Genomic DNA, 26,279 nt, shown 5'->3' with positions numbered 1-26,279 from the left:
ATAGCCTATCCATATTTCTAATCTCTAGGATTTTTTTAATCCATGCATTGGTTTCCGGTATTCCATCTTCTCTCCATTGTTTCGCATAAGTCATCTTAGCTGCCAATATTAAATAGTTAAACAAAACCTTCTTATTCTTATCATTCTCTATGTCTAGCATGCCCAGAAGGAAGTATTTCGGATCTAATTCAATTTTAATTTGTAGCATCTTTTGTATTTTTGAATGTATGTCTTTCCAAAACAATTTAATAAAGGTATTTTGAGAGTGCAATGATAGAATATCTCTGTGCTGGGGTTCACAAAAGCTTACACAAAAATCCCAGATGTCCCAACACTTTCCTGTGATGCCTCTTGCGATATTCGCCTCTTTAGAGAAGCACATGTTATCTTGTGCTCTTTGATTTTGCTTTGTTATCCACTTCCCTGCATTGTATGAATGCCCTATAAATAACTGCCGCCTTTTGGAATAGGGGAGGAATGCAATATTGTTTGATGTTATTAAATTATAACAGGCATCGTCAAATTGCGGCCTGCAGCTATTTGGGAACTTCAACTCCCAGAATTCCTGATCAAACACCTGGAGAGCCACAGTTGCCTAAACTATACTTTCTCTTTTGAGAGAAAAATTACCATTGTGTGTTTTGTTTTCTCAGTCCACTCCAACCCAAACTCCATCTAACATCATAATTTTAAAAGCTACTTAACTGATGTTTGCTTCTGCATGTAAAACATCTGAGCACATACCAAAAAAGTTCAACAACAACAAGAGATCACCAGACTCATCATGGGACATATATGTGGCAATGGCTTACTAGTATTTGTCCATACAGGATCTAGATTCCTAAACACCCAGACAGTATGTCAGAGTGCAATTGCATGAACTTATGGACACTAAAAAAATTATAATAAACACAAATTAAGACATTTTCAGATGTATCTAGAATACGCTGGCTCATGAATTACACATAAGAAAAGATGTCTGGAAAGAGGTCATATTTTGATGAGAATGTGATTTGCGAGCTGAAAGTCCTAGATTAAACTCCTGTTATTGAAAATAATGAATTTAACAGAACTGGGAAAGATCTCTCTCTAAATCCTTAAAAATCACTGCTAGATCAGGACAGATAGTATTGGGAAAAACTGGGCCTGGGTAGAAATCAGTTAGTTATCCCAAGCCAGACAAAGCAGCATGTAAATAGTACCATGGTCAGTGCCTTTGATACATGGAATGAACACCAGAACATTCCCAGGAGCATAGACAGTGATTTAGGTAACCTAAGAAGAATGAGGGAACTGTTGCAAAATGATGCAGAGCACATAACGATGCTTAATAAGTTCACAGAGAAAACAAATGAACACTGTTGCTATTTTCCTCCAAGGGATACAGAAACAAGCTTAATACAGGATGCAGAAACATACTCATATTAACTTTTAGGTCTATATTCAGCTGAGTGATTTTTGAGGTCTTTGAACTTTTATGCAAATATGGAACTGAACTAATAACCATTTCTGGCATCAATGGCTCTCCAAGACCTCAGTAGTTGTCTCTCTGTGATGATTTGAACTGCTAATTTTATGTTAGTGAAAGGTTAACCCTTTTCAAACAAATTTGTTTTGCCTCTGGGCTAACAGCCTAAGACCCTTCACATTTTAGCATCAACATCTAATACATCATACAATGAAATTAAATGACATCCCCAATCACATTATATATGTACAAATTTCAAAACATAATCCACATTCTGATTTCTATTGCACAATCCCTAATGCCACATAGTGTTATCAGGGGTTGCTTTAACCAAGCCTGTAGCCAAGGGGGCAGTTAAGGGGTTCAAGCCACCCACGAAAATTTTCAGATAAAAAAAACTGGTTTACTCATAAAATTTAACTGGCTAATCAAATCTCCATGTCAAATATATGAGAAACAAAAATTAGAATCCCTCTAGAACTATAAGCACTATCTCAACCAAATTTTGATTATTCACACTGTCATTACCTACATTTCTACCAATTCACATTGCAACAGCAGCAATAACTGACATAGTGGAAGTGACCAAGTCGGTCTACCTGCAGCTGGCCGGCAAAGCCTAAGGCATGGGAGGGGGGAGGGGGGATTTGACCCGAATTGCAAGTGAAAACTGAGGAAACTGTAGAAACTGAGGTGTCTACCAATGGTTCATCTAATCCAAGCCCTGCCAAGGAAAAAATGGAACAGGAACACAGAGAAGAAGCCGTTCATATAAAGTCATTGAACTTTATATGAACAAGACCATTTCTGATGGCCAAGTGAAAGCTCAGTTAGTGCGAAATCAGAAAACAGAAAAACTTCTGCCAACTGTGGAAACTATTTTCCTTTATGGCTGAAAAGAACTGTCTTAAAGAGAGAGCAGTGATTCAGGACCAAGAACCTTCGCACAGTGATGGTAATTTCAGGGCCTTGTTGAGATCTCATGACAGATCAGGAGACAGATCAGTGCTTACAAGAAGCACTGCTTGACTATCAAGCAAGAACTGGGTGCTAGAAATAACATCATACAAAAGCTGACTGGCACAACCTGGGGATCACAGTGAAAACATCTGCCCTTGCACTTTGCTACTCTGCTGTTAAATACACATGCCCAGTGTGGAATACATCTCATCATGTTAAAACAGTGGATGTGGCTCTTAATGAGACATGCCGCATTATCACAGGATGTCTACACTCTATACCGCTGGAGAAATTATACTGTTTAGCCAACATTGCACCACCTGACATCAGTTGGGAAGTAGCAGCCAGTAATGAAAGGACCAAGGCATTGATATCTCTGGCCCATCCTTTGTGCGGATATCAGTCAGCATGCCAACACCTTAAATCAAGAAATAGCTTCCTAAGATATACAGAGATCCTTGCAAGAACACTTCAGCATGCAAGAGTCCAAAAGTGGCAGGCTAAAAACCAGAACCTCAATCCATGGCTGATATCAGATGAAAATTTCCCCCCTGAGCACACAAAAGACTGGATGACATGGAAGGTGCTGAACAGACTGCATTCTGGTACCACGAAATGCAGAGCCAATCTTAAGAAATGGGTTTACAAAGTGGAGCCCATGACATACAAGTGTGGAGAAGAGCATACCACAGACCACTTACTACAATGCAGTCTGAGCCCTGCCACATGCACAAAGGAGGACCTTCTTAAAGCGACAACTGAGGCACTCAAAGTGGCCAATTTCTGGTCAAAGGAAATTTAGTATAATGCCAAGTTTGTGACTTTGTTTGTGGTTTTTGAATCGACTTGGACAATGATTACGAGATATTTTTTTTTTTCGTGTCAGGAGCAACCGAAGTTGCTTCTGGAGTGAGAGAATTGGCCGTCTGCAAAGAAGTTGCCCAGGGGACGCCCGGATGATTTGATGTTTTACCATCCTTGTGGGAGGCTTCTCTCATGTCCCCACATGGAGCTGGAGCTGATAGAGGGAGCTCATCCGCGCTCTCCCCGGGTGGGATTTGAACCTGGCAGCCTTCAGGTCAGCAACCCAACCATCAAGTCACAAGGCATTTATCCCCTAGGCCACCGGAGGTTCCTTACGAGATTAAACACTATGATATTAAATCAGTTATTTAAATGGATTTACAGTGGAGTCTCATTTATCCAATATAAATGGGCCGGCAGAATGTTGGATAAGAGAATATGTTGGATAATAAGGAGAGATTAAGGAGAAGCCTATTAAACACCAAATTAGGTTATGATTTTACAAATGAAGCACCAAAACATCATGTTATACAACAAATTTGGCAGAAAAAGTAGTTCAATATGCAGTAATGCTATGTAGTAATTACTGTATTTACAAATTTAGCACCAAAATATCACAAAGTATTGAAAACATTGACTACAAAAATGCGTTGGATAATCCAGAACGTTGGATAAGCGAATGTTGGATAAGTGAGATTCTACTGTATATGGTTTTATTTATGATTGTATTGTTTAATGTGTTGCATATTTATTTGCTTTTATGTTATGTGGCATTGAATTGCCAAACGGAAAGCCACTCTGAATCTCCTTTGGGGTGAGATAGAGTGGGGTAGAAATGCACTAAATAAAGTAAGTAAATAAATAAATAATACATTAGAACTGTATTCTCAATTTGCATCTGAAACAATAAATAAATAGGAGACACTAGCCTGAAAAGTCATCTCGGGGGAAAAGTTTCAACCCCTCCCATTTTTTTCTAGCTATGGGCATGGCTTTAGCCTCCGGTTTGCTAGCAAAATGGAAGCCCTGTGTGAAATAATTAATAATAATAATAATAATAATAATAATGATAATTATATGCCGCTTTTCTCCCACAATGGGAACCCAAAGTGGCTTCCAACATGTTAAAAACACAATACTAAGTTAAACAACAGTCTAATCTATACACATAATAAAAGTGAAAATCTGTGTGTATGTGGCTGGGGTGTCCACTTTCACAGACAGGCTCCTGCCTCCACAAACGGTATAATTCACAGTGCTGAGGAGCCACCAAAAGCACTCCCTCTAATGACATTGCAGGTTACAGTGGGTGCCACTTCCCCGTATTCTTTTCTCTCTACTGGTGTGGAATTTGCATGACCCCGCCCACTGCCTCTCCCTTAACCCTTTCCTATGACACACAGCAACTAAACATCCTGGAGGGATTTGGGGGACTGGCTCAACAGGGTGGAAGTTGTAGTTTACCCTGCATCAAGACAAAGCACTGTGACCCCCACCAACAATGGATCTGGACCACATTTGGCACACAGAATCTCCATGACCAACTGAACATACTGGAGGGGTTTGGGGAGAAATGACCATCATTTCTTGGAGTTGTAGTTTACTGACATCCAGAGACACTGTGATCATCACCGATGATGGATCTGGACCAAACTTGGCACACAGAACCCCATGACCAACTGAACCTACTGAAGGATTTGAGGGGAACTGATCCATCATGGTGAGAGCTGTAGTTCACCCTGCAGCCAAAGACCATGTGGAGCCCACCGATGATGCACCTAGAGCAGTGGTACCCAACTTGCGGTCCATGGACCACCAGTGGTCCACACAAATTAAATATGGTCTGTGGACTCACCGTTACAACTACAAACAATAACACAGCCCAACCAAAAAAAATATTTGCGGTGTTTTCATTTTATGCCTGTTCATCGGGTTATTTGAGGTGCTGATTCAAAAATTGCATTGGACAGACCACATCAGCTTTAGATTATTAAATATAGTTTTCTGTGGGCGAGGAGATGGCGATTACTGGATGGCATATGTTATGTTTCAGAAACTGTATGATGTATGAGCTGATGTGGTCTATCCAAAGCAATTTCTAAATCAGCACCCCAGATAACTGAAGTGAATCTAAAGTTGACCAAAAACTAATTCGTAATCCTTTTGGTACTAATGTATTTTGTTGTTGTATTTTTCATGTCAGGAGCAACTTGAGAAACTGCAAGTCGCTTCTGGTGTGAGAGAATTGGCATCTGCAAGGACATTGCCCAGTGGGCGCCTGGATGTTTTGAGATTTTTACCATCCTTGTGGGGGGCTTCTCTCATGTCCCTGCATGGGGAACTAGAGCTGATGGACGGGAGCTCATCCGCATTCTCCCCGGGTTGGATTCGAACTGGAAACCTTCAGGTCAGCAACCCAACCTTCAAGTAATCAGTCCTGCTGGCACAAGACTTTAATCCACTGTGCCATCGGGGGCTCTGGTACTAATGTTAAAGAGTGGTCCCTGGTCAAGTGGTTCCTAGTCAAGTGGTTTCTAGTCAAATGGTCCCTGGTAAAAAAATATATGTGTGGAACCACTAATCTACAGAGCAAACTTTCCAAACATGACAAACTTTAACCACTGATGGAGTTTCAGCGGGTTAACGTAGCATGATATGAGTTGTAGTTCACACACAACCTTATGCACTTTGGGTTGTTATGCATTTTCCAGGCTGTATGGCCATGTTCCAGAAGCATTATCTCCTGGTGTTTCATCCACATTTATGGCAGGCATCCTCAGAGATTGCAAGGTATATTGGAAAACTAAGCAAGGGAGGTTTATATATCCATTGAAGGGCCAGGATGGGAGAAAGAACTCCTGTCTGTTGGAGACCAGTGTAAATGTTGTAATTAACCACCTTGATTAGCATTAATGGCCTTGCAAACTTCATTCCTGCATGGGGGAATCCTTTGTTCTGAGGTGTCTGTAATTCATGTCTGTAATTCCTCTGTTTTCAGAGTGTTGTTCTTTATTTACTGTTCTGATTTTAGAGTTTTTTAATACTGTTAGCCAGATTTTGTTCATTTTCATGGTTTCCTACTTTCTGTTGAAATTGTCCACATGTTTGTGGATTTCGTCAGGAGATAATGCTTCTGGAACATGGCCATACAGCCCGGGAAATGCACAACAACCCAGTGATTCTGGCCGTGAAAGCCTTCGACAACACTTTATGCATTTTGTACAATTTTTTAAAAAAATGACTTTTTCAAATAACTCGGACAATGCCGGGTACCCAAGCTAGTGTATGAATAATATGTATAAAACATTGTATGAAATCAAGGTGAAACATAAATAGACATTTAAATTAAAATTAATTTACACTATTAAGACTTGCCATCAGTTGGGGGCCCCTCCCCCAGCAACAACATAGTACTATATTATACTAATATTGTGCTATGGTAACAATATGATATATTGTATATACAGTAGAGTCTCACTTATCCAACATAAACGGGCCAGCAGAATGTTGAATAAGCGAAAATGTTGGATAATAAGGAGGGATTAAGGAAAAGCCTATTAAACATCAAATTACGTTATGATTTTACAAATTAAGCACCAAAACACCACGTTCTACAATAAATTTGACAGAAAAAGCAGTTCAATACACAGCAAAGTTATGTAGTAATTATTGTACTTATGGATTTAGCACCAAAACATCACAATGTATTGAAAAGATTGACTACAAAAACATTGACTACTAAAAGGCAGAGTGCGTTGGATAATCCAGAATGTTGGATAAGCAAATGTTGGATAAGTGAGACTCTACTGTAATGCAGACCGAAAGGTCCCAGGTTGAAACTCTGGGAGCTGCGTGAGCGGCTGCTGTTAGCTCCAGCTTCTGCCAACCTAGCACTTCGAAAACATGCAAATGTGAGTAGATCAATAGGTACCGCTGCGGCGGGAAGGTAACGGCGCTCCATGCAGTCATGCCGGCCACATGACCTTGGAGGGTGTCTACGGACAACTCTTCGGCTTAGAAATGGAGATGAGCACCAACCCCCCCCCGAGTCAGACATGACTGGACTTAACGTCAGGGGAAACCTTTAGCTATTGTAATGCTAATATTGTGCTATGCTAATAATATAATATAATACAATATATATAATATATTATATTATTTTATAATAATATATAGTAGGAGCGCCGTTACCATCCCACCGGAGCGGTACCTATTGATCTACTCACATTGGCATGTTTTCGAACTGCTAGGTTGGCAGGAGCTGGAGTTAACAGCGGCCGCTCACGCAGCTCCCAGGGTTTGAACCTGGGACCTTTCGGCCTCCAGCTCAGTGCTTTTACACACTCTGCCACCGGGGCTCCTTGTATGTACATATAACTTGTAAGCCGCTCTGAGTCCCCTTCGGGGTAAGAGAGAGTGGGGTGTAAATGTAGTAAATAAAAAATAAATAAAATAAAGCGGTATACCTTGCTGTGCGGTCTAACAAATGCTCCCCACTCCCCACTCGTCCTGCTTGGCGGACTGCGCAGGCGCGGCGGCTCACAACAGGTGCTGCTCCTCGAAGGCCCCGCCCCCTTTGCCCAAACTCACCCAGGTTGACGAAGCTCATGACCATGTCGGCGTCGCTGAGGAAGGCGCTGTCCTGCGCGCTGGCCAGGGCCGGGGAGGCGCCCGGGTGGCTGAGGAGAGCCTTGCGCGGGAAGGGGATCTCCGTGGGCAGGGGCGCCGTCTCTCCCCGCCCTCCCTCCTCCTCCTCCTCGGTGGAGAGGGCGTTGTAGAGGTCCAGCATGAAGAGGGGCGCGGAGTTGAGCGAGGGGCGCCCTTGGTGCGGCTTCAGCCGAGAGAGAGGCGCCTCTCCCTGCAGCCCGTGCGAGGGCCGGGGCCGGTGCGGCAAGCCCAGCACGGAGAGGATCTCCTTCTGCATCTCCCGCTTCTCGTGGGACTTGAGGCGCCGGTAGAGGAAGCCCGAGGGAGGCGGGTCCTTGCCGCCTGCGGGGCTCCTCAGGCCCGGGGTCCGCAGCAGGGCGGGGAAGGCGGGCAGCGAGGGCGGCGGAGAGGAGCCCCAGCTGGTGCTGCTGCTGCAGAAGAGCGCCAAGCACCACCAGAGCCCGCGCAGCCCCAGAGGCATGGCTGCCAGTGCCGCCCCCTTCCTCGCCCTCAGTTCAGGTCAGGGTTGGGGGCAGCCTTCGACGTTGGGAACGCCATGCCGCGAGGAATGCCAAGACGTGCCTCCGTCTCTCTCTGCTCAGGTGCCAACCCCTTCCCACTCCGTCGTCGTCTTCCTCAGAGCGCCCGAAGAGGAGAAAGTTCTCCTCAGCCTTCCTTCTTCTCCCAAGGGGAGAAACGCCTCCTCAATCAACTCCCTTCCCCGGACGGCCTTTTAATCCCTCTTACGCGCCCCTTTTTCCCTCCTTCTTTGCCCCTCTGTCCACTTTCTCCAGTGACACCACTTCTTGAGGGGTGGGAGAAACGCCTCCCAAATCAACTCCTTTCCTTGAACCGTCTTTCAATCTCGCTTCGCGCCCCTTTCCCCCTTCTCAGCCTCTTCACGTTTGCGCCTCTTTCCACTTTCGCCAATGACACAAACTTCTCTGCTCCACTCCCCCCCCCCCCTTCCCTTCCTTCAAATTCTTCGGCTCGGTTCCCTGTCGAAGGTCTTTCCCCTTCCACTCGCCGCGTCTTCTCCCTCAGAGGACAAAATAATAATAATAATAATAATGAAGAAGCGAGGTTGAATCAACCCCAGCCCCACGCGCGCGCTCCGCTCTTCTCCGCTCCTCTCCTGCGCGCGGCCAGTTGGGGAATCCCGCGTGCGGCAGGTAGGACCACGCGCCAGCTGGGCACAAGTCCCGCCTCCTCCTCGTAGTTGGAAGGGGAATGGGCTGCTTTGATGGGCAGCGGAGGCGGCGAATGAGAATGAGCCTCTCCTTCTCGGGGCGGGGGCGTCGCCTCTCGCTCAGGGTTTCAACCTTTTCTGCTCCTGGCTGTATGGCCATGTTCCAGAAGCATTCTTTCCTGACGTTTCGCCCACATCTATGGCAGGCATCCTCAGAGGTCTGTTGGAAACTAGGGAAGAGGGGTTTATATATCTGGAATGTTCAGGGTGGGAGAAAGAACTTTTGTCTGTTTGAGGCAGATGTGAATGTTTCAATTCGCCAGCTTGATTAGCATTGATACCAAATAAGAGACTCCCTTTTGGGAACACAGACTTGGAAGGTGCCGAACAGACTGTACTCTGACACCACAAGACTCAGAGCCAATCTTAAGAAGGTAGGTAAAGGTTTCCCCTGACCTTAAATCCATTCGTGTCTGACTCTGGGGGTTGGTGCCCATCTCCATTTCTAAGCCGAAGAGCTGGCGTTGTCCGTAGACACCTCCAAGGTCATGTGGCTGGCATGACTGCATGGAGAGCCATTACCTCCCCGCTGGAGCAGTACCTATTGATCTACCCACATTGGCATGTTTTCGAACTGCTAGTTTGGCAGAAGCTGGAGCTAACAGCGAGCGCTCACTCCACTCCCCGGGTTTGAATCTGGGACCTTTCAGTCTGCAATTTCAGCAGCTCAGCGCTTTAACACACTGAGCCACCGGAGGCTCCCAACCTTAAGAAATGGGGCTACAAATGGAGTCTACGGCATGCGAGTGTGGAGAAGAGCAAACCACAAACAACTTACTACAATGCAGTCTGAGCCCTGCAACATGCACAATGGAGGATCTTCTCACAGTGACCCCAGAAACACTCCAAGTGGCCAGCTACTGGTCAAAGGAAATCTAGTATAATGCCAAGTTTTTAACTTTATGTTTTTAAATACATTACAACTGTTCTCTAGGTTCATTTCTGATACGATAAATAAAATATAATAAATTAGCATTGAATAGCTAATAGGAGGTGATTAGCTGGCTCTGATTACTTCTTCTCAGGGCCAGGTAATCACCTCCCAACAAAGGATTCCTCCAGGCAGGAAGAAGCCAATCTTTTAAGCTGCAAGGCTATTTGCGGCTAATCAAGGTGACCAATTGCAACATTCACACCTTCCTCAAACAGACAAGAGTTCTTTCTCCTACCCTGGACATCCCACAGATATATAAACCACACTTGCCTAGTGTTCAACAGACTTCACAACCTCCAAGGATGACTGCCATAGATGTGGGAGAAACGTCAGGAGAGAATGCTTCTGGAACATGACCATACAGCCCGGAAAACTCACAGCAACCCAGTGATTCCGGCCATGACAGCCTTCGAGAACTTTTCTGCTCTTTCCCAGAGTGCAAGAAGCACCTCAAGATGGAAGCAGAGCAAAGAGGCAAAAGGAAAAGTTCAGAACTTCCCTCCAAGTTCTATCTTCTTCTGGATAGAACTTGGACGGAATTGGGGGCTGAGGCAATAACAGCCCTCAAGCATAGTTCCTGACTAATGGAAACCTATCTCAGGGTTTTCTTGACAAGAGTTTTGCCATTGCCTTCCTCTGAGAATGAGTGTTGCTTGTGTGTTTCCATGACAGAGCAGGGATTTGAATCCTGGCCTCAAATGACCCATCTACACTGACCATATAATGCATTGTGAAACTGCATTATGATCAGTGTAGACTCATATAATGCCACTTAACTGCATTTTTGAGTCTACCATGATCACAGTTTCAGGATGCATTATATGGCAGTGTGGATGGGGCACAGCTCAGTGCTAAAACCATAACAGCATGCTGGCCCTTGTATCATCATCATCATCAATGTTATTTTTATACTATGTAACACAATTTTTGTTCTTGGGTTATACATTCCGCTTCCTAATTTCAGTAGTTCTATCATAAAAACATGGAAAAGGTGTATTGAACTGTAAAACCTTTGTTTTTGCAGGACATCCTGAAGGCTATAGTTTTTCAATGAATATCTCAATTCATCATAGTTTGTGGCAGCCATAAAAACGAAGTTTCTGATGTATAACAATTACTTTCAAAATAAGGACCCCACAATAAAAAGGAAATAACTGTTTCAAACCAGGAACAGGGTTTTTTTTCCAAATTTTGTTGCATAGTGTTATTATTATCATCCACATTGTTATTATCGTGTTAATCATGTACACTGGGACCTTGGTATCAACAGGAGTTTGGTTCCAGGAACCCTCACAGATATCAAAATCCATGGATGCTCAAGTCGCTTTATCTACAACGGTTTTGTAAAACGGCGTCCCTTATACAAAATGGCAACCTCAAATTTGGCAATTTTTGAAAACATTTTCAAGTCATGGGTCACTGAAATTATAGATTCAGAATCTGTGGATATGGAGAGACGACTGTATTGTCATCATTGGCATGGGATCAGTCTACCAAGGAATTACCAATGGAAGTTTTGGACCATCAACCATATTATTATCATGATCAATATTATCAATGTGGGTTTATTTCTAGGCAATAGCTGACTTTTAGGCAATAAAGTAACAGTTTCAATTGAATAGTTTCATTTTTTCCTCCTGCTTTCTGAAGCTTAAAATGCTATTTTGGGTGAAAGGGGAAAAAAACACAAGGAGAAAAAATAGGAAGGCAATGTGAAAGATACATAATGAGGAACAGATGAAGATTTGGAATGGGGGTGGGTATTTTACTCAGAGCAAAATGGCAAACAGTGGATAATCCTATATGTGCTTGCCTATGTACAGGTGCTACTGAATTGACTGACACCGGTTTCTGGGAAACATTCATAGTTAACTGGGCTACAAATAATTATGCTAACTTAACAGAACCAAAACATGTAGACTTCCAGTTTACACAGAGCTGTAGGAGGTAGGAAATTTCATGCTCAGGATCACCTTGTGTGAACCTAGATGTCTTGTTCCCTGACCTCATAGATTCAGGTGCAGAAGCAAAAGTCCCAAGAGCCAACATGCTGTAGTAGTTTAAATGTTTGTTGTCGAAGGCTTTCATGGCCGGGATCACAGGGTTGTTGTATGTCTTTCGGGCTGTGTGGCCATGTTCCAGAAGTATTCTCTCCTGACGTTTCACCCACATCTATGGCAGGCATCCTCAGAGGTTGCCTGCCATAGATGTGGGCGAAACGTCAGGAGAGAATACTTCTGGAACATGGCCACACAGCCCGAAAGACAGACAACAACCCAGTTTAAATGTTTAGGTCTCCAGGAAACTGGAGCTTGAATTCCTACTCAACCATGGAAATTCACCAAATGATCTTGAGCAAGTCACACTCAGCCTGCGATGAACTCCCTATGAACAAATACTGTCAAAAAAATCCCATGACAGATTTACATTAGGGTCATTTTATGGTTGGCACACAACAGTGATAGCAAAAAAGCCTGCACACAACAGTCCTAGGGAAGAAGAGAAAGACCTCAACCTCACACCTTTTGCAGGTTATGCTTCAGAAGCAAGTAAAGGAAGATGTGTAGAAGTTTGGGGCCTGGAAATACCACTAAAGCACCTTAAGTATTGACATGTGGTTCATCTTCCACACGAAAATGAGAAGGGCCTTGTCCCCAAGGCACATAGCTACGATGTGATGATATATTAATTTTCTTTATTATGAAAACTTTTGACGCATCATACAACAATTGATTCTACAGGCTGACTCTAATTGAGACAAAACAGGATTTAGGCTAGTGTTGTTAAAGGCATAGGGCATTTCCTAAAAAGTAGAGATTAAATATATAAAGGTCTCTTGTTAGACTTAGTGAAAACAAAATTTAATGCAGGTCATTAACGTGAAAGCACTCTAATAGATAGTGTTTTTGATATTGTGATTCCTGAACCAGATACAAAAATATGGATGCTTACTTTTTTATGTCAAGCTGAATTTTATGGTAAAGAATAAATACTGTAATTCTGTAAATATGAAAAAAATTCAAGTACCAGTGCAATAAATGATCTGTAAAATGACCTGTATTTTTTATTTGAAGAGGGACCACACTTTTCATTAGATTTTTGAAGGAGTGCATAACATATACACAACAAGCAAAAATGGTTTAGATTAGAACCACTGATCTATAAGAAGACCAAATGTTTTGTGGACCTCTAGAAACAGTGTTTGCCTGAGAATTCTGCCAACTTTTATAAAACACAGTTAGACTATTTCATAGGAATCTGAGTGTTGAGAATACCTTGTGTTCATTAATCATTCTTAATATCTCCTGATGAAGAGCATCTTAAATTAGTGCTTGGTGCAGATGAAGGAATGCAATGCTTACTAATTGAATATTTCTCATAATTTCTGAGACTGGGTTTATCTTTATCTCACTTTTCTTAGTAAAGTTCTTCCAGACTGAAAGATTTAGAGATTGCAACTTCTTCGATTACACTCATAGACCAGAAGTTTTGGAAACCTGCTCCATTTTAAAAATAACCTGTTACAACAGACAAAAAAGCTGCCACTCTTTCAGAACAACGTGGACGTAAGAATATCAACAGGTGCCATGTTCCACAGCCCAGTGCTAATGGGATAATTTCCATTTACTGAAATTTCTTCTACTCAGTTGTTAACACAGGGCCCTTTTTGTTCTAATCAAGTGTGCTTGTCCAACTTAAAAAATCAACTTACACTCTTACATATAACTCTTTAAGAAATTATGTCCATTTCAAAATACAACTTAAGAATCAGCAAACATTTTGCCCTTGCTGAATGACTGCCAGCAGAGAAATTCTTGAGCAGACAATCAGACACAATAAGTTTATATATCCTTCACATGTGTTTCCTCCTCTCTTCTACAACTTATTTATGGAGGCCTTCATACTAAAAACAATGTATCTTATTTCACAAGCAGGGTAGTTAACAGGAAGTATAATAACTTGTGAATAACTTTAACAGGAAGTCCATGAACTCAAAACCAGGCCTTTTTTTCATAAACTAAGTAGTTAATCTTTGTTCGTTCCAAAAGATCCTTTCAGATAACAGGCATATTTTCCTTTGCATGACAAGCCAAATAAAGAAGACAAAGTATGTTTTGAATAGAGTTTCACTTACATTTCTAAAAACATTAAGAGTATTGTGACTATAGTACCTACAGCTCCAAGAACAAGGCATATTGTTCAGTATTTTTGCAATACAGTAGAGTCTCATTTATCCAACATAAATGGGCTGGCAAAATGTTGGATAACTGAAAATGTTGGATAATAAGGAGAGATTAAGGAGAAGCCTATTAAACATCAAATTACGTTATGATTTTACAAATTAAGAAACAAAACATAATGTTTTACAACAAATTGACAGAAAAAGCAGTTCAATACACGGTAAAGTTATGTAGTAATTACTGTATTTACGAATTTATTACCAAAACATCTCAATGTATTGAAAACATTGACTACTAAAAGGCAGACTGTGTTGAATAATACAGAACGTTGGATGCGTGAAGGTTGGATAAGCGAGACTCCATTGTAATGATACAAGGCAGAACACTATTCTAGCTCCTGGCTCATACAGCAGATAGGAAAGGGACAAAATGAGTTTGGGAAATTCCGCCTTTTCTGAGAATATCTAGTGCTTATGGATGAGAAAACAGTGTTCTCTTTTTTCCCCTTGAACTTTTTATCCAAGAGCAAGGTTGGAGAATCTTTCACACTCTGATGTTTTGGCCTACAAATCCCATCAGTCCCCCCTGCCATGGCCAGTGGTAAGGGATTGTGGGCATTGTAGACCAAACCTTTGGTGAGCCAAACGTTCCCCACATTGGCACAATAATATTTCTTCAAATTCCAAGGCAATTCAGAGATAGGCTTCAAGACATAGTGCACCGTACATCCCATTGTTCAGGACTATATAACTAAAGTTGCAATTTTGTCCAATCCTGTTAGTGATGACATTCCTTGGAGCAATTAGCCATTGGAGAAACAATACATTTTGGATTCACAGAAATAAACGAGAACTGTAAAATATATACATAGTCAACAAGGTATAGCCTAGATTTTCTCAGTTCCATGAACAGTCTTAATTATCCATATTTCTTGTTGGAAATATTTCAGTTTGAGACAAAGGACTGTAGCAACAGCAGTCTAGCTACAGATTTGTTTTGCCATCTACACCACCCCTTTCCTACAGAGTATCCCACACTCACAATAATGCAACAGAAATCCTATGTTAGGCTAAAAGTAAATAACTGGCCAACATCACCCACTGGAGTTCACAACACAATGGGGTTGGATCTTCCAAGTGCCAAACGAACACTCTATATCACTCAGTATCGAGGATTTTGGGAGGGAAAGGGTATGAAAAAGAAGGTCTGAATTGTTGTTAGATTCTTCCAATTAATGTAGATCTATTGAATCCTTTTCTGAATAGAGAACCAATGCTTGAGTAAATCCCACTGATTCCACGAGTCTATTCTAGTCTATTCTCATTGTCTTTTGACCCTATTGAATATTTTTTGTCTTTGGTTCGGAGGATGAACACCCTCTTGATCAACATGTGCCAAATAACCCCCTTTTAGCCTCTGAACTCATAGCGGAGGTTTAATGCAGCTCAAAGAACATGCATCTCCACAATGAGTTCCCCCTCTCTCTGTCCAAGGCAATTTGCTCTTTTTGGCAAATGGGCACCTGGCAACCGAATGAGGAATTGTACCTCTGGCACCTTGGGTAGGTTTTGAAATCAGAGTTTTCTTCCAGACCTAAAAGGAATTCCCCTTTTCCAGTGTTCATTCCAGAAAAAAATTAGTAGGCATCTCTCCTATCTGCACTGAGCATGGATGCTTTGTTTTCAAGCAACAGCATCTACACTGTGCTCTGACAATAGTCTTAATTAGGATTCTCTACAATTTACTTTAAATATGTTCTGGAGTCCATTTGGATGCTTTACAATCACCAAGGAATTGACAAAAGGGAATCGGAAGGTTATGTAATTGATTCACCTTCCAAACTCAAGATTTTCCTATTTGGAATTAAATTGAAAGGAGCTGTAGACCTTTTGTAGGCCATGTTTTTACAACAGATGACACTTTAGGTTACTGGCGCTGTTCTTAGCTCAAATTGTTGTTTTATATACTAGTGGTTTTATTTTGTATTGTACTGTGTGCTTATTTTATGCATTTTTTAGGCACCTTGTGCCATATGTAATCCGCCCTGAGTCCCTTCGGGGAGATGAAGGTGGGGTACAAAAATAAAGTTGTTGTAGTTGTTGGTACAGAAAACAGAAAGGTGTCTTGTCAGGTTTTTGAGCGTACTAAATTAAACACCAACGCTATTAAAGAATGTTTCACCTTCTCATATCTGTGCGCGCTCTCTCTCTAGCTTTCCTTTTAGCTATCCCCTTTAAATGTGTTCTGAATGCAGAGTACAGGATAGCTTTAGGAACATAATGTTTTCCTACTCATGGGGGACATCTTGTGGTCAATCATGATCAGCTTTTTGAAAAACCCATCCAATTCATCCATACAGGAGTTTGATTTTTGATTTAACTTTTTAAAATCCTCGCTCCTATGCCAAGGTACTGTCTGTTCTAGTACTCAGAAACGGTGTCATTTCTTTGTCAGTGGTGAATACCAATAGCAACATCTGCCATCACCAGAGGAATTTAACATCTAAGGACATGTGTTTAAATAACCATATGTTTTACAAGAGATTTCCTATAATAAATGTGTTAGTCTTTAAGATGTCACAAGACACTTCGTCCTACAACAGATGAACATAACTACTCCCATTGTAAATAATCTTTCTTTAATATATCTGTCACTGTTGTTTCTCATCATTCATCCCAAAAGCTCAGGATGACATAGAATTTCTCATTTTATTCACAACAATATATATTATTAAGTAAGTCTTGCTCAAAGAAATCTCATGAGATTCATGGCTGCATATGTTATTAGGCCTCTAAACTAAAGTGCAGACATAGATCTCGGCCAAGGTAAGAGTTCAACTTTTCATTCAGTTTTTAAAACCAGAATGTAAGTCTGACTGCTTGTGTATAATAAACTGCCAACTGAGGCAGGAGCCCAGGCATTTGATAAAGTGGTCTGCAGTCCCTGACACTTTCTGACAAAATGAAACTTGTTAGTCTTCTAAGTGACATGTGATCTCATTATTGTTAATCTACATCTCTACACATAAGCAGAAACAAAAAAAACATTTGGAGGAGCATATTATTAATGGTATCAGAACCAAGAATAAATAATTCCTCAAACATATCAAAAACAGGAAACCAGATAGAGAGACTGGCCATTAGATGACAACACAATTAAACAACTGCTTTAAAAGGATAGGAGTATTACAACTAAATTAATTCTGTTCATCTGTCTTCACTACAAAAGATGTACTCTTTTTGTTTTTATTTACTTCATTTTTATCTCACCTTTCTCCTGATATAAGGATTTAAATTGCAGGCTAGATAAACATGTTGATATTTTCAGGAAAGGAAGCTGAGACAAGAGATGAAGTTATACTGGTAGATCTTTTACCAAAAATATATCACATGTCCCTGAAATAAGTCTCTATATCAAAAGCCCCCCGGTGGTGTAGTAGGTTAAAGTGCTGAGCTGTTGAACTTGCTGACCAAAAGGTCAGCGGTTCGAATCCGGGGAGTGGGGTGAGGTCCCGCTGTTAGCCCCAGCTTCTGTCAATCTAGCAGTTAAAAAATGTGAAAAATGTTTTTGTGAATAGATCAATAGATACCGCTCCGGCAGGAAGGTAACAGCGCTCCATGCAGTCATGCCGGCCACATGACCTTGGAGGCGTCTACAGACAATGCTTGCTCTTCGGCTTAGAAATCGAGATTAGCACCAACCCTCAGAGTTGGACACAACTAGACTTAATGTCAGGAGAAAATCTTTACCTTTACCTACCAAAGGGCTGAAGGATTTCTCGGGCAATGGGAACCCAAGAAATGACAAGTTAGTTAACATCTCTTCTGGTTAAACCTGGTAGAAAGCTTTATTGAAAATAATATTGTCAAGATAAGTAATGAACAGTTCTGCAGAGGTAAGCATTGTTGCATTAATCTTTAATAGTCCTTTGACAGTAACCAGAAAGATGTTTACAGGGATGACTTAATATATGTTGTTTGCTTAAAATTTTAAAAAATCGTTTGACAATTTCCCTCACCAAACAGACTTGAGCAAACGTAGAAGAGGTCCTCTGATGTGTTTTTTATTGAGCTCAACCCCAAAATCTTTTCTAAAGTAGAACTTTTAAACTATTCATAAATGATCTGGTACATTTGCTGAGACACTAGAGCACTCTAACACATACAGTGTTCCCTCGCTACTTCATGGTTCACTTTTCGCAGCCTCGCTGTTTCTCAATTAATATTAATGTACACATTTATCGCGATATTTTTGCAGTTTTGCGGGTTTTTGTGGTGTGCAAAGGGTTTTGGAAGGTGGAAAAGGGAGAAATAAAGGGGGGAGGGGAGGGGAGGGTTGGAAATAAAAAAGGGTTATTTAGCTTCCATTCTTCTTCTCTGCCAGTGTACTGTATATTGTTACTGCTAAAATAAAGTACGGACTGCATTGTAGTAAGTGGTCTGTGGTTTGCTCTCCTCCACACATAGAATAAACAAAGTGTCCCTACTTTGTGGATTTTCACTTATTGCGGGTGGTCCTGGAATGTAACCCCCATGATAAGTGAGGGAACACTGTATTTCCAAATATTTCACAAAATTACCAATGTCCAAATTCTATAGGATGGACCTATGACAGTTAAAAGTTGCATCCACCTGGATTGCTTGGGTCACAGCTTTTGTTATCCTCAGTCATGTCCACTGGATTATTAGCATAAATAAACCACATTATCTCTTTTGAACTAGATTATATGAGTCTACACCGCCATATAATCCAGTTCAAAGCAGACAATCTGGAATTTAATATGGCAGTGTAGAAGGGGACTCAGAGTCTGATGGAAACTGGGGTCTAACAGCATCTGAGAGCCACATGTTCTCCACTCCTTGTCTAAAAAAAAAAATAAGGAATTAAAGTTCTGTAATTTCCTTCTGCTCAAGGACACAGATTGCAGTCTTCAAAACCATACCCAGAGCCATCCAAAGGCTCATCTTGACTGGAGTGGAATATGCAACTCCTACATGTGCCTGTCCTTCAGTTACATGACAATTCAGGGAAAAGCTTCCTTCTTCAGTAACAAAGATGTCATTGTGACCAGAGAAGAACTGTGTATATGCGTGACCATATCAGAATAATACATACACAAAAATTTGGATCAACTCCTTTGTGAACTGGTCTTAATAGAATTCATCTTCCTGTTGGCATTCTTAAGATTTCAGTTACATGTTAATTAGCAATGATATACTGCCAGTAAAATGACCTTTTCATTGCAACATTTTCTGTGCAAATGAGTGAATGAAAAAAGCAGAAAACCTTCACAGAACATCTAATGACAGAGACAGTAATTAAGTCAGATTATCAAGTACTCTAAACCCCTAGTCATTATGTAGCTATTTTAATACCCCAAATAAGCAAATAATTAATGATTAATTCACATTTTAAAACAGCCCTTATTAGCAGTGGCAGAAGTTTGGATTTGCCACCACTGAAGACAATGATGTTAAAAAATTGGCATTTTGACGAGATTTATACAGTTACTGCATGCTAAACCTGAGAAAGTTATTTTGTTGAACTATGGATCCCAGAATATCCAACCAGGAAAATTTATGAACATGCCAACTGGGGGGACTCTGGGAGCTGTAGAACAAGGGATGTTTAATTAGTTCTTCATTTCAACAAAAGTTATAAAAGATAGTAATGATGTCATATGTGTTTAATCAAAGATGAAATTCAACTCCTTACAGTTTTGATCCACTACGCCCCTGTCCTAAGGTGAATTTCTTTGCACCAGGAACTGATTCCTTTAATATCACCTGCATTCCTGTGTCAAACTCATACTGCATGGCTTCAGTGAATGAGGAAGCATCAAATGTACTGTAGTAAGCAGAGCTTCTGTCTCCACGCATACACTGCTGCGGAAATGCTGAAATTTGTTCTGCCAATTCAATGGCACACTGAAGGGCTGCAAAACAAGGGAAATAGTGCTATGTTTCAAAAAGTAGGGAGAAAGCGTAGAACAAGCCATAAATCCAAGAAAGGTGGGGAAAGTTGATACACTGCAGCCAGCAAACAGACCCCATAGCCAGTTTTACAGCATCCAGGTCCCTCTCAGACACCCCTTCCATTTCACCAAAATGGACATCAAAATGAAAAATGTATCTCCTGGAAGACTCCACCAAACTTTTGAAACAAGGTGTAGAGGACATCAGGAGGCAACCTAATGAATCTTTGCTTGAGACTCAGTTCTAGACATGCTTCCTTGAAATCAGTGTGCTATGTAGCAATGCAACAACAAGCAGACTCCTCTCTCAACAAGTCATTCTTACAATCAACCTAAAAGCAAATCTTTTGGTGTGCAAAATTGAAGAGTTTGATTAAGAAAGTAACTCTTATTTTGGCTGATAGAAGCATCCATATCTGAAAACATTATACTAGATAATCTGATTAGTTGGAATTTTACTGCAAAGTAAACATAAAATAAAGTGTTGCCTTTTCCCATTATGGCCAAATTAAAGAAACCGTGGTGCTGCCAGAAGGAAAAAAAGTCAGCATGAGTGCTTGGGGATGTAGTGAAGGATGCTTTTAAGCTGCTCCAATTTTTTTTACATAAGATGGGGTCATGCCACCTATAGAATAAGCACAGTGTTCTAATTGTGTAGTGCAGTGGCTTCCAACCTTTTTTTGACCAGGGACTACTTTGACCAGGGACCACTCTCCAACATTAGTACCAAAAAGACTACTAATCAGTTTTTGGTCAACTTTAAGAGTTATTTGGGGTGCTGATTCAGAACACTGCATTGGATAGATCACATCAGTTCTAGTTTTTGATACAGAACATATGCCATCCAGTAGTCTCCAACTGCTTGCCCAAAGAAAACCATATTTAATAATCTAGAGCTGATCTGGTCTTTCCAATTCAATTTTCTGAATCAGAACCCCAAATAACCCCAAGAACAGGCATAAAAATGAAAACACCAAGGCGCCCCCACTTCCAGGTGCCACATGGAAGGGCTCTGCTCAGGGAGAGGGAGGAGGAAGATGATAAGCAGCAGGCAGGAGGCTTGTTGTTGTGCCTTTCGTGGGTAGTTAGCCTCTCCCCTCCCGAAATCACCATTGCTTCGGCATTATAAGAGGGTTTCGTGAGACCATTAGCTCTTGTTACAACTGTACAGTAACGCTGAGGCTGCGAACCATATTATTATTCTTGGGACCACTGGTGGTTCACAGACCACAGGTTGGGAACCACTGGTGTGGTGTGAAAAGGCCCAGAGTTTAAAAGGGGGTATATACAGTCTATTTGATAGATTGTCTCTCCCTCTATAAGCCAGCTAGGTATCTGAGGTCATCAGGAGCGGCCCTTCTCTCAGTCCTACTACCATCACAAGTACGATTGGTAGGGAAGAAGGAGAGGGACTTCTCAGTGGCTGCTTCTGGACTCTGGAACTTCTTTCCCTGAAGCTGATTCCAGCATAAGATGTACAGCAATTGATTTGGTGGAAGGACAATGGGAAAGGAAAAAGGACTGAAAGCGAGACTTCTGCAAGCCCACCCAAAGCATCTGTGTACAGGGCACATGACAGTCATATGATCTGCTCTGCTGAAGCCATGTGGTTGAAGGGAAGAAGTCTGGGGAGGGAGTCACGATCACCAAAACCAAAGGAACTAGAAAGGATTTTACTGTATTTTCAGTGGTATAATGGTAATGTAGTAATCATGAGCAATTCAGAGTCACTTCAGGATTGCAGTAATAAGTGACAAGTTGGGGCCTGTCGAATAATCAGGGTAATGTGTAATGTAACTAGTTCCTTTTTAAAATGTGACATTCGAAACTCTGCAAAACAGTGAGTCAGAACAATTCTAGACAATCTGCAGGTGGCTCATCAGATTTCCTGTCTGCATATTAGGGACAACACAGTCAACTGAGTTGTGAGTTTGTTCTCAGATCAGGCATTAGGGAAAATTACTGGCTAATTTCTAGGCTACTGAAGTGCATTGTCATGAATCAAACTAACATACGTATAGCAACCTTGGAGCAAAATTGTGCCCCCTGTTTTATAGGAGAAGACTGCCCCCTGGAGGCTTTGGGTGGTGTGATCCTGTTGATTTTTGTTTTTAAGGGACTGTAGGGTGTTATATATATACATGCAGTTGACATGTTATACGATTCCTCTCTGCCTATACATCTATGCATGGCAGGGGGTGGGACTAGACTGACCTCTTCCAATTCTATGATTTTTTGATCTGGAAAAACTCATGGAATTCCAAGGAGCATACTTTGGAGTATGAATTCACATTTGTTGTTGTTAACTTCTGTCAAATCAACTTCAACTTACGGCGACCTCATAGATGAGAGTCCTCACTCTATCCTCAACAGCCCTATTCAAGTCTTATAAAATCAAGGTCTGTCAGGACCCTGGCTGCAGAGCACCAATAACCATGCACAGAGACCAGAATCTATCTAATATCTTTATTAAGAAAATATATAAAGTCAATAAAAACAAGTGTAGAATATAGTTCAGAAGTAGACCCTTCAGGAAAGGTCAAATATAGTCCAGGAAAATAATGTCCAATATGTGATATTAAAGTCCAAAGTTATAATCCAATAACCGAAACACACACTTTGCCAAGCAAAGTGTGGGGAGAAGACAAGGTCCTTAAGTCCATAGAAACTTGGCAAATAGGCTGGAAGCAAACATGATACTTGGCTAGAACAAGATTCGAAACAAGACAACAAGAGCAAAAACAAGGTCCGTGGTAAACGCGGGACAAGGCAAGGCTGGAAACTTGATCCGGGAAACAGGGAACTGGAGTATGAAGTCTACACACGATCTCACTCCTCCAGCTGACGAATTGACTCCGCAAGGATTTCTTTGTGGGCAAACACCTATATAGAATCTTGTTTTCCCGCCAAGGAACACTTTCCCTGGGGAACAAGAAACGAAACCCATACTGTGTCCAGATGCATGACTCCTTAAAGTTTCCCAAGGGAAACAGACTTAATCAGCTAATTGTCTGGCAGCTATCCTGGCGCTCCTGCGAGTCGCCTCCCGAGCGCTTCTATCTTGATTATAATAATCCCGGCGAGAAAATGGGGGAGATTTCTGCTCAAGGCTTGTTTGGCTGACTTCTCGTGGCCAAACATCTTGCAGGTGCAAGGGCTCCAATTCTGGCTGTAACGGTGGAAAACCCAAGTTTTCCTCTTCATCTGCCACAATAGTACTAGGAACGGGACTACATGGCCCATGAGTCATCACACTATCCCCCTCCTCAAGCCCCCTCTCCAAAATGGTCTCTCTTCCCGAGGTGCGGGGCCGCGGCTTGGTAGGGTAGGCCTGATGGAAGCGGCGGACTAAGTCGGGGGCATGGACTGTGGAAGCGTCTTCCCAAGAGCGTTCTTCGGGGCCAAAACCCACCCAGTCAATGAGATACTGAAGGCGGCGGCGGTGGAAGCGAGAATCCAAAATGTCCTGAACCTCGAATTCCTCCTCCCCATCCACCAAAACAGGAGTGGGGGCCGGCCGGTCTGCATCGGGGCGGACACCATCCGCCGGAAGGAGCAGGGAGCGATGAAACACTGGATGGATGCGCATAGAGCGCGGAAGTTGGAGTTTGAAAGTCACGGGGTTAAGTTGCGCCACCACTGGGTAGGGACCAATGAAACGGGCATCTAACTTCCGGCAGGGACGGTGGGAGGGCAGAAAGCGAGTGGACAGCATAACCCGATCTCCTACCTTGATTTCGGGGCCCGGCTGACGATGACTGTCAGCGTGGCGTTTATAGTCCTCCTTGGCCTGGTCCAGTTGCTGGAGCAATAGTTGTTGCACCGCTGTGAGTTCCTGCAGCCAGTCCTCCGCTGCAGGGACTTCTGAGGTTTCAATGACAGGAGGGAAGAAACGTGGATGGAAGCCGTAGTTTGCAAAGAACGGGGTTTCCTTGGTTGAAGCCTGGACACCATTGTTGTAAGCAAACTCCGATAGCGGTAACAGAGAAGCCCAATTGTCCTGCTGGTAGTTTACATAACAGCGAAGGTATTGTTCCAAAGTGGCATTGGTGCGCTCAGTTTGCCCATCTGTTTGGGGGTGGTGAGCTGAAGATAAACGAGAGTCTATGCCCAATAGTTTTTGTAGTGCCTTCCAGAAACGAGAGGTGAATTGAGATCCACGGTCCGTGACTAAACTCTTGGGCAATCCATGTAGTCTGAAAACATGCTGAAGGAATAAATCTGCAGTCTCTTTGGCCGTGGGGAGGCCATCGCAAGGAATGAAATGGGCCAGTTTGGTAAAAAGATCCACCACCACTAGAATCGTGGTGAATCCAAGGGAAGGTGGTAGGTTAGTGATAAAATCCGCGGAAATGGTCTCCCATGGGCGAGAAGGAGTGGGGAGAGGATGTAATAGGCCTGAGGGCTTCTCTCTCCGTGTCTTGGAGCGCTGGCATACAGGACAGGTATTGACATATTTCTCCACATCCTTGCGGATCTTGGGCCACCAGAAATCTCGTAGAATCAGGTGCATGGTTTTAAAGAGTCCAAAATGCCCTGCGGGCTTGCTGTCATGACACAGACGAAGTGCCTTTTCTCTGCCGGGGCCTGGAGGGATGTAAACATGGTTCCGGTAACACAATAGCCCATCCTTAAGTGAGAAAGGGAAACGTAGTCCTTGGCGAATCTGTTCTTGAGCCCAGGCATCTGCCTGCTGGCTGGCTCTAATTTCTTGAGCGCAAAGGGGTTCTGGGTTGGAAGGAGTTGGTTCAATTGGAGTGGATTTGGTGTTTCCCACTGTGAGCATGGCAAAATTTTCGGGTTGCAGCAGTCTAGATTCTGAGGTCTCTCTGCGTCCTGCAGCATACTCTGGTTTCTGTGATAGAGCATCTGCTTGCTTGGTCTGAGCCGGGGTCACATAATGGATCTGGAAGTCAAAACGTTCAAAGAACAAAGCCCAGCGCTGCTGCCTTTGATTTAACTTTCGTGCGGTCCTTAGGTGCTCTAAATTTCGATGATCAGTATGAACCTCAATGGGAAATTTGGCCCCTTCCAACCAATGTCTCCAATTTTCAAAGGCTGCCTTTATGGCCAAGAGTTCTTTTTCCCAAATAGTGTAATTCCTCTCTGGGGCTGTTAGTTGGCGGGAGTAATAGGCACAAGGATGAAGATGCTCTCCCACTGGTTGCATGAGTATAGCCCCAATTGCCACATCAGAGGCGTCAGCCTGCACAACAAAAGGGGTTTTAGGATCAGGGTGCTGTAGAATTGGCTGGGTCGTGAATAACTTCTTTAATTGTTGGAACCCTTTCTCTGCTTCCTCCGTCCAGCGGAAAGGCTGTTTTCCACGGATGCAGCTGGTGATTGGGTCAGACCAGCGGGCAAAGTCTGGGATGAATTTGCGGTAGTAGTTCGCGAACCCCAAGAAACGTTGCACTTCCTTCTTGTTGGTTGGCGCCCGCCATTCCAATACTGCTGAAACCTTCGCCGGGTCCATGGAGAGCCCTTGTGGCGAGACGCGGTACCCCAGGAAATCTACTTCTTGCAGATCAAAGGCGCATTTTTCTAACTTGGCATATAGTCCATGATCCCGCAATCGTTGTAGCACCATTCTGACGTGTTTCTCGTGCTCCGATTGTGATCTAGAAAACACCAAAAAATCGTCCAAGTATATGATCAAGAACCGATCTAGATAATCCTGAAAGATATCGTTGACAAAATGCTGGAATGTTGCGGGAGCTCCGGATAATCCGTAATTCATGACCAGGGACTCGAATAATCCGAATTTGGTCTGGAAAGCAGTTTTCCACTCGTCCCCCTCCCTGATGCGAACTAGATTGTAAGCCCCCCGGAGATCCAGCTTGGTGTAAACCTTGGCCCCTCGAAGCCGGTCTAAAAGGTCCGAGATCAAAGGCAGGGGGTAGCGGTTCCGCTTCGTGATATTATTCAATGCTCTATAGTCCACAACCAAGCGTAGGTCCCCTGACTTCTTTTTCACAAACATCACCGGGGAAGCAGCTGGGGATTGAGAGGGTCTGATGAATCCCTTGCGAAGATTTGACTCTATGAACTCCCTGAGAGCT

General features: G+C 42.5%; 2 protein-coding genes across 2 annotated transcripts in view; both read right to left on the bottom strand.

Moving 5' to 3' along the window:
• bmp6 (bone morphogenetic protein 6) overlaps positions 1–8,844 on the bottom strand; it is a 119,129-nt gene extending 110,285 nt beyond the window's left edge. Inside the window, exon 1 of the mRNA XM_062977706.1 lies at positions 7,823–8,844. Within this exon, the coding sequence (XP_062833776.1) occupies positions 7,823–8,360 (538 nt within the window). The 5' untranslated portion in view covers positions 8,361–8,844. The remainder of the gene's footprint in view (positions 1–7,822) is intronic.
• Positions 8,845–18,143: 9,299 nt separating this feature from the next.
• LOC134292357 (enoyl-CoA hydratase EchA19-like) overlaps positions 18,144–26,279 on the bottom strand; it is a 35,417-nt gene continuing 27,281 nt past the window's right edge. Inside the window, exon 6 of the mRNA XM_062977707.1 lies at positions 18,144–20,178. Within this exon, the coding sequence (XP_062833777.1) occupies positions 19,955–20,178 (224 nt within the window). The 3' untranslated portion in view covers positions 18,144–19,954. The remainder of the gene's footprint in view (positions 20,179–26,279) is intronic.

This window comes from Anolis carolinensis, chromosome 4 (assembly GCF_035594765.1).
Source record: "Anolis carolinensis isolate JA03-04 chromosome 4, rAnoCar3.1.pri, whole genome shotgun sequence".
Classification (NCBI taxonomy): Eukaryota; Metazoa; Chordata; class Lepidosauria; order Squamata; family Dactyloidae; genus Anolis; species Anolis carolinensis.
The sequence above is the reverse complement of the archived record's forward strand: the minus strand, read 5'-3'. Positions and strand labels throughout refer to the sequence as shown.